Source organism: Ciona robusta, chromosome 4 (assembly GCF_009617815.1).
Source record: "Ciona robusta chromosome 4, ASM961781v2".
NCBI classification, from domain to species: Eukaryota; Metazoa; Chordata; class Ascidiacea; order Phlebobranchia; family Cionidae; genus Ciona; species Ciona robusta.
This window is the reverse complement of record NC_143238.1, coordinates 4,790,524-4,804,952: the sequence shown is the minus strand read 5'-3', so window position 1 is coordinate 4,804,952 and position 14,429 is coordinate 4,790,524. Positions and strand designations below refer to the sequence as shown.

Here is a 14,429-nt window from a genome sequence, read left to right as displayed (position 1 = left end):
AGGCCATAAGGTAGCTTTAGTAATCTGTCATGGTTTAGTTAGTTTTAGATTTAGGTTTTGATATCGACTTAATTGCGCCATTAGATTTGGTGAATTATACGGACTGGAAATACACACAATTGCTGCAAGTTTCACAATTGTTGAGATGCGATCTTCTTAAAATTGTGTAAGATTATCACGTTTGGCTGCGGCAGACGAAAGCTATTATGCCTTGTTTTGGTATCAATTTACAGAATGACTATGCAAAGGAGGTCACGAACTGGTTTCATCCTGTTTTTCCAGCTCCTACCGCAATCTATTTTAGATCGTCGTGACTGAAAAATTACTTTTGCTAGTCATTCTTTCGTCGGTCTGTAATCCTTTGCAACGTAAACGTAGACAAGCAGCGACCTTTATCGCTAATTTAAGGTTGTCAGATTGATTTGCATATATGAGCGTCATTCGCATAAACCGTGAACTCTTTTATTGTGCGCAATGACAAATTTAGGATTACGCATTTTATGTGTATCGTATATGCAAATCAAATCTAATTTAGAAAATTAGTGCCACATGTAAAATGTACCGATACATTACCTAACAGTAGGTTTGTGTGATTTTTTTATTATTTTTGGGACTAGATTTCGCCCAGTGTATCTCTTAAGCTGTTGGCTATGCTGTGGTTGTTTATAAACTCCATATAGTGGGCTGGGGAAAGATGGGACACCTGTTCATTCGTTTTATTCTCGTCTCATTTGTTTAAGGAAATAAAAAAACGTATTCCCACGACTCCCATAAATCGTTGTTAATTGTTTAAAACACGATCAGTATATTTCGATATCATGTGCTAAATGTGTCCTATCTCACCCCACCATACTGCATAAAAGTTTTGATCTATATGAGCCATGTCCTTTAGCGGTGTATGCCATGAAACCTGTAAATGAGGACTTATTGGGTCAGATAACGTAATTGACCTTTTACTAAAAAGGAGGTTACTGAAGAATAGTAAAAGTTTCCCGTATAGCTCGTCAACCTTATACTGCGGGAGCACGTCGAAAATATTGGCTAACAAGAGCACAGTTACTTTCATTCGTATTTTCACCGCTTCGAGTGCCTCTGTTATAAATGAAAAGGAATACACTCAGCTATTGTGTCCACATTCTTAGTTACTTACCACTTGTGGGCCTTTACAAAACGACACAAAGGCATAACAAACAGTGATACGTGATACAGGGCAAGCTGTGTAGATTTATTTGGCATCAGAACGATTTTATGACATGGCACCTTTGGAAAATTGGGGAACTATTCGGAAATGTCGATTTCCGCTGGGTTATCAACGAATGACAGATTTCGAGTTGCAGCAATCTGTACAAAGATTGACAGTTCACCGACCTACTAAGCAACGGTATGCCAATAATTCATAACGTAGCTTACTTTATATAGTTTTTACAATAAGACAGTTTTTGGAAAGTAGGTTATATAAAGATGGGTTACGTTTAAGGAAAAGAATGTTATTCATATAAGATTTTGTTCGATTTTAAACCATAGTCGAAATGCGTGTCTTAATCGGTTAATTACGGTGTTAAATAACATACCAGTGCCAGATTAGCAGTGTTAGGATAAAAAAAAAACTCAGTGGTATAGTTGGACACAGTTTTTCACCTTGGCCATATATAGAAAACAATCACCAACAAAATTGCGTATACTTAACAAGCGAGTACTTGAGTTACCCCGCCACGTAAGAATAAATAAGGGATAACGATGACGAGTTGCAGCGTATAAATATACGAAAGGTTCTATATTTTGCGTACATTTCCTAGTTTGTTTTTGTTTTTAAACTTTAGCGTTGTGTGATGTCATACAGGCCATGGTGGGAAAACGATTTCAAACACAAGAGAGCAAGCGAAAAAGCAATTGAAACAACGGTGACACGACTGACAAATGGGGCTGCAGAAAAGGCTACAGATGCTCAAAGGGTTGCGAAAGGACGAATTAAAGTCATGGGTGTTGTTAACAGTTTTGCCTGGAAGGGTTACAATTAGGAATTTAATAATGTGATTATGTTGTATCTCAGATTTTAATGTTTTACATTTGTTTATACAACATATTGTGTAATGTTAGATTGTCCTAGACCTATACTACAGTTTTAATCGCCCGTGAAATATTATAATATGGGATCATAGCGCATGCATTTATCGCTTGTAATATATAAATGTTATGTTCGCGGCGGACAAAACCCATGGTTATGATGTAGGTGTAAACAAAACACCGTTTAATAATACATATATTAGGGTGGGGGAAGATGGGACACCTTTTCATTCTATTTTTTCCGTCCCATTTGGCAGTAAAAAATAAAAATTCAAAAAAAAATCTGGAAAAAAAAAGAAAAAAAAGGTGTCCCATCATCCCCCATATGCAGTAATCTATAATATAGAGTCACAGACCATGTGTTTATAGTTTGATATATACATAATATGTTCGTCAGAGATAAAAAGCATGATTATGATGTAAGCTTAGACAAAACACTATTGAATTATACCTGACTAGCAAAATGAACATTTTACATTTATTTCCATTTAAACAAGAATCAAATGAACAAATAAACAGAACGAAGCGAAGTTACTACATTAGTAAGTAAGGTGAAAATAGGAAATTCAAAAAAATTAAGTAAATTCTTTGGTGTAATATGATTGAGGTGAAAATTATGCTTCTCTGAGTTGAAATGTAGAATTCATGCAAAAATATTGGATTGTAGCGACGATGCTTATTGCTCGTTGTATATATTGTAATGATTCAGTTTTGAACGCACGCGAAACACGAAAGAGAACGGAAGAAGAAGGCAAATAAAAAGGGGCGTTTCGCACACACACGCACGCACACAGGAATGAGCGCTACACACCTCCCCCCAGAAACGACTTAATTTTTTCGAGGCCGACCACGCTTTTTAAGGTTTGGAATTGGTAAGGGTTGCGATAGGTCAACATTGGCTGGTTTAAGTCTGTCGATGGACACAGTTTGTGATTTGCCACCAATGTCCAAAACAAAATATTTTTCGTGGCGTTGTTCAACTTTAAATGGGCCTTCATATGGAGGATTAAGGGGGGGTTTATAGGAATCTTTTCTGACAAAAACAAATGAACTGCGCAATAAAATACGAGGAATAAAATGTTTGCGGTAACAATGTTTTGTAGTAGGCATTGGCAGCAGTTTGGCCAGTGCTTCGCGCAGTGTTCGAAGATACTCTGATGGTGCGGGTTCTTGGTGTTTGGTGGCGACGAAATCTCCCGGAACTTGCAGGGTCGACCCGTATACCAGCTCTGCGCTTGAGGTGTTTAAATCTTCTTTCGGCATGGTGCGAATTCCCAGCAGTACCCATGGTAGCTCATCGCGCCAATTTGTGTTTGAAAGGCGTGAGGTCAGTGCCGACTTGAGGTGTCTGTGGAAACGTTCGACCAGGCCATTGGCCTGGGGATGAAATGCCGTGGTGCACTGGTGCTTGATGCCAAGCATATTACAAACTTCTTTCCACATACTTGATGTGAATTGTGGCCCTCTGTCAGACGTCATGTTGTTTGGAACACCGAACCGGGAGATCCAATTATAAGCAAAAGCTCTTGCACAACTAACGGTTGTGGTTTCTTCCAAAGGAATAGCTTCTGGCCATCGGGTGTATCGGTCTACGATAGTTAGCAGGTATTTATATCCCTTTGACTCTGGTAATGGCCCAACGATGTCGATGTGTATGTGGCTGAACCGCGCATCGGGCACAGCAATTTGTTCGAGCGGTGCTTGGACGTGGCGATGGATTTTGGATCTTTGGCATTGTATGCATTGTTGTGCCCAAAGACGAACTTCCTTTTTGATTCCATGCCATACGAATTTACTTGTTATGATTTTCTGAGTCGTCCGCACTGAAGGATGACATAACCCGTGAACAGCCTCAAAGATTCGCCGTTTCCAACTTGTGGGAATTACTGGTCTCGGGGTTCCAGTAGATACGTCACACAATAATGTCGATTGCGATTGATTGACGGCTATATCTTCGAACTGTAAAGATGTCATCGCTGTGCGGTATGCAGTGATTTCGTCACAACATTGCGCTTCAGCTAGTTTGCTGAAATCCAGATCGATTGGTTGGGTCTGTATTGCGGAAACATAAGAACGTGACAGAGCGTCTGCCACCACGTTGTTCTTTCCTTTAACATATCGAACATCAGTTGTATATTCAGATATGCTACTAAGATGTCGTTGTTGTCTAGCGGACCAAGGATCAGCTGCCTTTTGAAAGGCAAATGTTAATGGCTTATGGTCGGTATATGCTGTAAACTTTGTTCCTTCTACAAAGTAACGAAAATGGCGAACGGCCAGATGAAGAGCCAGTAATTCTCTGTCGAAGGTGCTGTATTTCTTTTCTGCAGGTCGTAACTGTCGGCTGAAGAATGCCAGCGGTCTCCAGTGACCATCAACGTGTTGTTCCAAAACACCGCCAACAGCATGGTCTGAAGCGTCCGTTGTCAACGATATTGGCGCTTGTGGCTTTGGATGAACAAGCGTTACCGCTTCCTTTAATGCAGTTTTTGCGTTATTGAAGCTGGATTCTAATTCCTTCGTCCAAAGTAGTTGTTTAGGTTTGTTTGCTAACGCTTTGTATATTTCTTGCATGATACTTGCTGCAGAAGGTATGAACCGGTGGTAGAAATTTACCATTCCTGCGAATTGTTGCAGGGCTTTGATAGTATCAGGTCGTGGAAAGCGTTGTATTGCTGCTACCTTGCGGGGAAGTGGTTTGGCTCCATTTGCATCAACGTGATGACCTAAAAAGTCGATATGTGGTTTCCCAAAAGAACATTTTTTCAAATTAATCACCAAGCCATTGTCCGACAAACGTTGGAAAAGTTCATTGAGATGAGAAAGGTGTTGCTTCAGTGATTTGCTTGCGATGAGTATGTCGTCCAAGTAAACGAAGGCGAACTTCATGGATTGGCAAATGCTGTCCATCAATCGTTGGAAAACTTGTGCAGAGTTCTTCATTCCGAAAGGCATTCGAATGAACTCGAACAAACCGAATGGAGTAACGACTGCAGTTTTTGGTATGTCTTGCTCTGCGACAGGGACTTGGTGGTAGCCACGAACCAAATCTATTTTTGAAAAAAACTTTGCACCTGATAAGCCGACTGAGAAGTCCTGGATATGCGGCAATGCATACCTATCCGGTTCAGTGACAGCGTTTAACCTGCGATAATCACCGCATGGACGCCAACCAGTACCGTCCTTTGGAACCATGTGGAGTGGTGATGACCATGGGCTCGATGATCTTCGAATTACTCCCATCTCCAGCATTTTCCGAAATTCTTGTTTAGCTATCGAAAGTTTCTCAGGTGATAATCTTCGAGCTTTTGAGTGTATGGGCGGTCCTGTTGTAGCAATGTAATGTTCGACGTTGTGTTTGGGTAATGAAGCAGGAAGTGTTGGTGCTGTAATGTCCGGATATTTAGAGAGAAGTCTTGCGAACACGTTATCACTAGAAGCAATTGTGTTCAGCTGCGGCGCGGCTTCATTGGTAGTTTGAAGAGGGACGCTTGAGAAAAACTTTGCATGCAGCAGACGATTACGCTTGAGGTCGACCATCAACGAATGTGCGCGCAAGAAGTCTGCGCCGAGAAGCGGTTGCGTAACTTTGGCAAGAGTAAATGTCCAAGAAAACGTGCCGATTTCGAAATCCAATTGGAGCTGTCTCGAACCATACGTTGGAATGTTCGTGCCGTTTGCTGCCAAAAGCTCTTTGCCACGTGTTGAACTCCTGCGCTGTAACGCAGACGCAGGATAGACACTTATTTCAGCGCCGGTGTCTACTAAGAATTTTTGACACGTATTTCTGTCCCGGATGTAAAATAAAGTATTGCTTCGGCCGGTCGCTGATGATGTTAAAAGCGACCGGCTTATTCGTTTCCCTGCCAATTGCAAGGTTTCTGACATTTGGTAGCCCTTTGTCCAAAACGTTCGTGGTAATAGCACAGTTTTGGTGCGTTCCGGGTTCTTGTTTTGAACTTCTTCAGTTCTTCATCGCGTTCCTTCACCTTTGAAATGTGATAATCGTGACTTTGCGAATTCCAGAGAACATCGGCTTGTAGAGCGGTGGCTCGGGGGTCTTCAAAGTCTTCTTTTGCTACGACTAAGCGTATTTCTTCAGGGAGGGCTTGTAGGAAAATGTAGCGGAACACAAAGCAATTGGTATGTCCGCACATAAGAGACAACATCTCATCCATGAGCTCAGAAGGCTTTTTGTCTCCTAGCTCTTTTATGTTTAGTAGCTTTGCCGCTCGTTCATATTCAGAGAGACTAAACACATCCAGAAGTCGCTGTTTAATCTTCCCATATTTATTGTCCCTTGGTGGTTCTTCTAACAGATCGACCAACCTGCTTGCCGTTTTTTGATCAAGCGACGAGACGACGTAGAAGTATTTAGTTTCATCGCAAGTTATTTTTCTTAAGGCAAATTGAGCTTCTGTTTGTTGAAACCAGACTCTTGCTTGTTCTGTCCAAAAGGTAGGAAGTTTCAAAGTCACTGCGCTTTCTGTCATTTTTAACCAGCAAGATAAAACGTATCTTACGTCGAGGTCACCAAAATGTAGCGACGATGCTTATTGCTCGTTGTATATATTGTAATGATTCAGTTTTGAACGCACGCGAAACACGAAAGAGAACGGAAGAAGAAGGCAAATAAAAAGGGGCGTTTCGCACACACACGCACGCACACAGGAATGAGCGCTACAGGATTAATTTTAAGCACAGGTAAATTAAATAAAGTAATATGATACTTTTGTCTTAACAACAAAAACATCTTTAAAACAGATATATTTGTAATGCAGAAGAATTCGAATTTTTAAAAAGTAGGTGTAATTTGCAATAGTATAATAAAGATGTAAATGGCAATACACAGTTGCTTAAGATTGCACAAACCCAAGGTGTGGTAAATAAACTGATAGACATGAAAAGGCAACAAAACTTCAACAAATAGCACCGAACTGCAGTTAACAATAACAATATTAGAAATTAGAACATGTATCACAGTTAAACACAGCAATAATCATTTTGATGAATCAAATAGAATTTTCGAGATAGCTCAGAAAAATAAACAATAATGGAAAAGAAAACAAACAAATATATAACACTGACCATTTGTTCCTGTATATACTTAGTTCAGTACTCTGGTACATTTAGCATTAGGGCCTAAATAAAGTAACTGAAGTACAGAACTCTGGTATGTTTTAGGGTCTAAATAACATTTAAACCAGCCAATATTGCAACAGTTAGAAATAGAATATAGACTACTACCAACATACAACCATACGCTGGTGTCATACGGAATTTCCGTAAAGGTAAGACTATAAAGGTAAGGCAGAGACTTGTTAGTAGACCAGCACATAACACAGCTTCTAAGTGGGTGAAGGCAACCTGGACAAAAAGAGGCAACATTTAAATAGAATCATAGATTTTCTAAATTTAATTTCACATTTACTTTTCAGCTGTAATAAAACTAGGGGCAGGGGTATTGTTGTAGTGTGAAATACTGGAGTTTTGGGTTATTAGATAGTAAACTCAATTTATAAAAGATAGTACACTCAATTCATATTCTTGGTAAATATTATGGAGTATTAATGTAAACAGTATAGTGTTACTATACCTGAACTGGCTTTCCTGTCTTAATGATGGTAATAGTACATGGGAGACCTATTCCTATTAATAAATCTATGATGGAAATGGTTATGGAAAATGTTATGGAAAAGTAGAATGAACAAAACTTAAAGTTACCTTAGCCATGGCCTACTCAATACACGGCCTAGGAATACACCGAAACTGCTCTGAAAATAAGAGGCCAATTGACGCGAATAATGCCCATTATAATACATTGTTACGTCACGATTTTATGAATGGATTTCCTTCATTTTGAATGCAGTTTGCAGTTGTTGGTAGGTTCAATACCAGTTCTAGGTTGTTTTAACTTACAGTTTATCACAGAACGTGTCGCAGGTATATTTTCTTGTTTAGTTAAAATCATACCAGACGTATAAAGCAGCGCAAAAGGTTTATTAGTATATAAATATCAGTTTATTAAGCATAAAGAGAGACGAGCAATCAGATTCAGTTTACCAACACAGAAAACCTACGTTTTGATTATATTTAATTTAGTAGACAGGCATTTGGCAGGTTTTATAATGCAGCACACCTTTATAATTTTATTTAGATTAAATTCTAAGCCACCAGAATTATTAAGCAAGCTATTTAAGCATGGTCAATAGGTGTTCCGTAGTTGGATAAAATTATTTGGATAAGGGTACCATCTGTGCATGTTATGATCATGAAGAAGTGGCAAGAAGATCTTCAGGAAGGAAGACTAGTCAAATTTAAACAGCGACAAAGATCTAAAGTTAGACACAACACTTAAGTACGAAGGGAGGCTATCGTGAGTTTGTTTGTATTATACAGTCTTAATTTATGATGTGCTGTATGACCCATTTTTTGACCTCGAAGAAGAGCCTCTGTCCTGCTTTAACAAAAAACTCGAGTAGAAAATGGGTTATGAGCAGCAGAACAGATCAAGGCATAAGCACCTTGAGACAAAAGGCTAATGCTTGTGTTTATCCAATATCCTATACTGTTATCCTATATACCTATATATTAAGGACCGATTTTAAAAGTCCACAACGGACATATCAATTAACTTACTTGTTGTTACTGCGGTGTTGTTTTGCTAGATATGCATAGGCTGTCTTAAAAATCTTCTGTTTTAAGCCAAATACTATTTTTACTCAGCGACTGAGCCAAACTAAACTGTCGGTAAAACTTACTTGTATGCCGCACGTGGTTAAAAGTAACTCCTATCTGTTCAGTCATGCTTAAACATTTATAAAAAATATAAGATGTTGATAAAATAACCCGAAAAATAAGGTAATTTAACCGGGAATGGTAAATAAACTGTTATTTGATGCAAAAACTACAGTCAGACAGCAAAATCCATTCATAAAACCGTGACGTAACAATGTATTATAATGGGCATTATTTGCGTCAATAGGCCTCTTATTTTCAGAGCAGTTTCGGTGTATTCCTAGGCCGTGTATTGAGTAGGCCATGCCTTAGCAAAGCATTATTTTTGTGAAAAATGTGTCTTATTATTGTATCAAAACAACCTAACCAAAAGTATATCTGATCACATAATTGTCTAATATTGCTGAACAAAATTTGATTATGTGAATGAATGAATGTAAAATTTGAATGAATGAGTGATTATGTGTGAGTGTTAAATCTAAACCTGATCATATTTAAAAATAATGCTAAATTTTAGAAAGTGTTACAGTTTAAAAACCACACTATTTCTAAAACGATGCTAAATTGTGAGCAAACAATAAAAGGATACTGAAGAGAGGTCCACCAAAGCAAGCAGATAAACTCATTCGTGGAAATCCTTGTCGTGCAAGTGCCACATCAGCCACCACATCGCCAATAGAATTTCCCCAAGCTAAGAATGTTAGTCCCATGATTACATTGCTTACATTGAGGATAGCGCCAAATGTTTGGAGAAGGTTGACTATTTCGTTTGCGATCGTGTAAGTCCAAACCACAGCTACTATGAAACCAATGTAGGCGAAAATCTGTAAAAATAGTAGTTAGTAGAGATACCAATTAATTGAGGCAAGAGACAATCCAAAAGGAACCACTAAGTTCGAGAAATGTCTGTGTTTTGCCCAAGCACAAATATTTATGCCTATTAGAATTGGTATCAGTGTTGAGCATCCTTCAGTTTGATGCAAGTGCCTACCATATGTTACTACAGCATTATACATCAATCATACAAACAAGTTATTACCCAATGAAATCTTGGCTTCGTTCTATTGTCTGTAAACAACCAGCATATTGTTGACATCACAACACCAATGACAAGCATGAATGACCACAGAGGAAATTTGCCGACAATGTATATTGAACCACCTAAAATTAAAATTTGTTTAGGATTTGTGTCATGCCAAAGGGCAAAACACAGAATAAGGAAAAGATTTTCATACCCGTTAAAAGTCTTTAGATATGTCAGCATTAAAAGCAAAAAACTTTTATTCACAAAATACTTAATATATATATATAAAAATCTTCTTTTTTGTATTAAAGTTTTAAATATCCATCAAGTAATTGGATCTTGATTAAAAACAACTTTTGTATAACGGCTAAGAAGTTACCTTTTGTGGCAAATACACAGAATATTGGAGAAATTAGAAGACTAAGTGAATTTAGCGGTCGATTCCATCCATTATTATGTTGGTTCAACAGAATAATTGGGATTGTGATTTTACAAACAAAGTTCCAAGGTGCCTGGGATGAATGTAGATGGTTAATATTGGAAAATGCGTAAGATAAAATCTGCTCACACTTTTTACGGCCAATGTAGCTACTCAGAACAGTTAAAAAGCACTAACTTACAATGCAAATGCATTTAAAGTTTTGGCAAAGCAAATGCATTCAAAATAAGAAATTTTGAATCAAAGTAAAAACAGATAAGTTACAAAAATGCTTTCGTAGGTAAAATAAATAAAACCATAGCAGTAAACAACAGCATACTGGTAAAACTTAAAATAGCAAAATTGCTTTATAAAATGAAAACCTGGCACAGCAAAAGAATTTTGAAAACATGTTTTGCTTCGTTCCAATCATCTCGTGGGATCGGGTTTATTCCATGGAGGAAGATAAGAAGAGTTGATTGATGATCATCATCTTCAATACAACATGCTGGTAGTAAAATATATTTGCAAAATAAAATACATTAGTGTCAAGTGTAATGAAGTGTGTAACACAGTATATAGGTGTGTAGTCTGCAAACAAGCCTCAAAAACAATAAAAATACACCAAGTTTTAAGCATAACCAAGTGTGTATTACAGTATACTGTATACAGGTCCCTAGACCTCAAAAACAATTAAAATAAATAAGTATACAGGTCTGTAAACTTTGAGAAAAAACAAACAAAAAACATTAAAAGAGAATTCAGTCTTTAAAGTTTTAAAACTTATCCACCAGTTTTAAAATGTCCTATATTATTTAACAGTGTTCTTTTATGCTTGTGTAGTTTATTATTAAACTTACAATCAACTGATATTTCATTTGCATGAAGATGTTTCTCATCGTGATGTCCGGACCTTAGTTTTGAATCAATCCATTCACCTCCATCCTCTTTCATGTTGTTGTTTCTGGTGTTAAAAATGTCATTGAAATTGAACTTTGTAATTGTAAAACAGTATTTTGACAACTGATTTAGTATATAAAACATTAATTTTATTTATACATTTTTAACCCTGGTAAGGTTTTGTCTGAATGGCAGAATAAACAGAAGGACGAAATCAAGTCTATATGCAGAAAAATGACTTTATTGCATATTACTTGCAGGTGAAGTAACAGAATGACATTTTCTTCAACATATTTTATTCATACACTGCAACAGCTTTAACTGTAGAAACTAACTAAAGTCATATCTGTTTATCCACACTGCAATAGCTTTAGTAGCTTTTTTTATATATCTTGGTAACAGTAATAAATGTCATATTACTTAAAAATCAAAGAGAAGGGAATATTAAATGTTACCTTGGAGTTCCCACAAGAAGAGGAGTATTTTCATCCATAGAAGTGGATGGTGATCCATTTATTCCCTCTCCACTATCCTCAGGTATTTTAGCAACATCACCAAGCAACTTCTTCAGCTTTTCTCGCTGTCTTTGATGAATGTATCGCCCAACAATCACAATTGTCACATAGAAAACATATAGTCCCAAGAAACCTGAAAAATTAACATGCCACGAAAACTTTGCAATGTATTTTGATAAGATGTGTAAATACACACTAAAGAAACATAATTAATTGGCCAACATAATGTTTTCAACAATAAACAATGAACAAAACCTGGTACCAGTACAAAACTTGATTATAAATTAAGTTAACAAAAGAACCCCATTCTAAAATACAGGATGTGTGTATCATACATAGTATAAATCCCCATAATAATTATAGTAGCATGTTTCATTCATGAGTAATTGAGTTATATCCTGAGTCACGATTAATTGTGATGACATTTAATGATGGATTGTTCAACGTTCTAATACGCCATAAGAACAAAGAACACATGAAAAGTTTTATCTTACAAAAAACAAATATGGCAAGTGAATTTTAAAGATAATTATTTTTTTTAATGCAATATAAAATATTAGTAAAGCCTTTGATATCTTAGGTACTCAAACTTACATTATAATTTATTCTAACATCTACTCTACTCACCAACTGAGCTGTATATGTTAATCTCGTTTGTATAAAGAAGATAAAATGCCCAGAATGCTGCAGCAATAAAGAAAGTCATGTCACGCATGAATGGTCGCTGGGCGAGGGTGAATGTCTGTGTTGTGGCAACCAATCCAGCAACTACAGTTGTCACAAAAGTCGCAGCTCCTAATGGAAGAAATTTTAATAAAATGATAATATTATGTATTAAAGATAAGGCAAGGGTAGTTAAACACATATTTCTATGATACAAACCTAACTTCTTAGTTGTAATATTTACTGATTATAAAATGCAGAAATTTTCACACCTACCTTGTCACCCAAGGTTTTGGTGTTTTAAATACGACTTACCAAGTAAAGCCCCCACAGCTACACCTGCAGCTGTAGGGTTTGAATTTGTGAAAGCGGCGATTGCACTGAAGATGTCTGGAGAGCCATTACCAAATGCTACAATGGTTAAACCGTGAAAAGATGCATATTAAGGATGTAAACAACATATGCACAGTTGGTATATAAATAAAGTAAGGCACACCTGGGACCTGGTATGTAGGTACAATGATACTTTCTAAAGACCACTGTATTGTTTTATATACATATCTATAAATAGTAATGCAGAACTTATTTTACAAATGTGCAGTTTATTTGCACTCATTAACCCAATGTCAATTGTTTTACAGCAAAATTTGATTAAATTGGTTTTAGTTTACACTGTACAGTTCTAGTAAGCAGTCAATAGAAAGGATATTGCAATGTTTTGACTGAGTTTGAGATTGTGGGCGATATATTCCAAGGAAGGACAAAAACTGAAAGAAAACAACATAACAAGTTATGTAGAAACATAAACAAGAGTCATAAAAACAACTTACAATCCTTCTGCTGTTGTTCCAAGACCAATGAACAGGAAAATCAACCATAAAGCCTATAGGAAAAACACATTAATATTTCTTTTTTATTATCTGGTTTACAAGGAAGAGACTGGGTGTAACATTAAATATTTAAAGATTGTTGTTAAAGCTTGTTTTTTGATAAAACTAACGCAAGACTGCTTGAATTAAAATCCAATGTCTCTACACCTATAACTGTAAAGATAGTGAAACTGTTAAAAATAGATACTCACATAAAGAACAGATATAAGTGGAAGCAACCTTGGGATAAAACTACAGAACGCTCCTTTCAAGTAATTGACAAAACCTTCATCCATCTGGCAGTTGGGGGTAGTTTTTATGAATGCACACCACAGTGAAGAATCTTTAATTTTGTGGTATTCACGACACTGGAAAATATAAATCAAGAATATTGTTTGAAATTAGTTAAGTGATAGCATATGTAAATAACTCAATATAAATAGTTTCATTGCCTAAAACAATTCTATAAAATTACAGATTAGACATAGAAGAACAGTTTTGCATCAACAAAACAGGAAATTTTATAACCGAATTTACAAACTCAAAACAAACTACCTCGGTGTCATGAATATCTCCAAAAATTTGACCAAACACCAGACTTGCATTAGTAGGTTGAGTGAATGTTTCTGCATTACTACTGTGGCAAAAAGTAACAAGAAAAAACAAAGCAAACAAAACAACAAGCTTCATAATAAACCAGGTAATAGAATTCTAAAACATTTAACATTAATTAAACACATTAGTGTAGTTGCAAAAATGAGTTAAAAATAACAAAGTTACAGTGCACAGTATGAGTCTTTTCGTCTATAAACATTGCTTAAATACTTTTTTTGCTAAACTTAAAGTTACTATTTCGCGCAAATACATCCTGAGCTGAGGACTGCATATTTAAGCCGTGAGCAAACACGGCGGTCACGCGAACGCTTTGCTTTGTGTTGTATATAACGACGATGAAAAGTGCATTAAAAAGTAAACAACTACGAAGGGGAATCCCCTGTAACAACAACAGCGTTTTTAGTAAGGCATGAAGAGGAGAAACTCAGACGTCAAAATGTAAGTGATATGTTCGTTTTAACGGGCAAGTTTTATATAATTGTACAACATTCCTTTTGTATATTTTAAATTGTACAATATTCCGATTTTGAAATTCTTTTAAACCTAAATACATTTGTGTATTTGTTCCAGTTTTAAGTACATTTATATGATTTAGTTATTAACCAATAGAAAGAGTTTTCTAA

The 14,429-nt window shown here is 36.5% G+C and overlaps 3 protein-coding genes across 4 annotated transcripts in view; 2 read left to right on the top strand and 1 right to left on the bottom strand.

Annotated features, from left to right (window-relative positions):
- The first annotated feature begins 989 nt into the window (after positions 1-989).
- On the top strand, positions 990-2,598 carry LOC149736911 (uncharacterized). The gene is made up of 2 exons (XM_089876252.1): positions 990-1,381; positions 1,841-2,598. Exons 1-2 carry the CDS (start codon positions 1,254-1,256, stop codon positions 2,016-2,018), a joined length of 306 nt encoding a protein of 101 aa, XP_089732378.1. The 5' UTR covers positions 990-1,253; the 3' UTR covers positions 2,019-2,598.
- Positions 2,599-6,753: 4,155 nt separating this feature from the next.
- Positions 6,754-13,966, bottom strand: LOC149736910 (mitochondrial sodium/calcium exchanger protein-like). Of its 2 annotated transcripts, XM_089876232.1 has the most exons (14): positions 13,747-13,966; positions 13,404-13,559; positions 13,153-13,205; positions 13,032-13,089; positions 12,638-12,749; positions 12,287-12,454; positions 11,600-11,792; positions 11,105-11,208; positions 10,628-10,752; positions 10,206-10,338; positions 9,842-9,963; positions 9,392-9,626; positions 7,661-7,725; positions 6,754-7,431 (listed from the first exon to the last, which is right to left on the bottom strand). In XM_089876232.1, exons 1-14 carry the CDS (start codon positions 13,879-13,881, stop codon positions 7,252-7,254), a joined length of 1,839 nt encoding a protein of 612 aa, XP_089732358.1. In that variant the 5' UTR covers positions 13,882-13,966; the 3' UTR covers positions 6,754-7,251. The 2 variants fall into 2 exon arrangements, with proteins under 2 accessions (XP_089732358.1, XP_089732359.1); XM_089876233.1 differs by lacking the exon at positions 7,661-7,725 and having other exon boundaries at positions 6,756-7,431; positions 9,528-9,626.
- A 150-nt stretch (positions 13,967-14,116) lies between these two features.
- Positions 14,117-14,429, top strand: part of LOC149736908 (melatonin receptor type 1B-B-like) — a 31,880-nt gene continuing 31,567 nt past the window's right edge. The window contains exon 1 of the mRNA XM_089876245.1: positions 14,117-14,244. The gene's annotated coding sequence lies outside the window, so the exon portion shown is untranslated. The remainder of the gene's footprint in view (positions 14,245-14,429) is intronic.

Coding starts and splice junctions, on each gene's coding strand:
- LOC149736911 (XM_089876252.1), top strand. CDS start 1,254: ATGGCACCTTTGGAAAATTGGGGAACTATTCGGAAATGTCGATTTCCG. Junction 1,382..1,840: donor CACCGACCTACTAAGCAACG/GTATGCCAATAA, acceptor GATGTCATACAG/GCCATGGTGGGAAAACGATT.
- LOC149736910 (XM_089876232.1), bottom strand. CDS start 13,881: ATGAAGCTTGTTGTTTTGTTTGCTTTGTTTTTTCTTGTTACTTTTTGC. Junction 13,206..13,403: donor CACTTATATCTGTTCTTTAT/GTGAGTATCTAT, acceptor TTTTTCCTATAG/GCTTTATGGTTGATTTTCCT. Junction 10,339..10,627: donor AAATTCTTTTGCTGTGCCAG/GTTTTCATTTTA, acceptor CATTCATCCCAG/GCACCTTGGAACTTTGTTTG.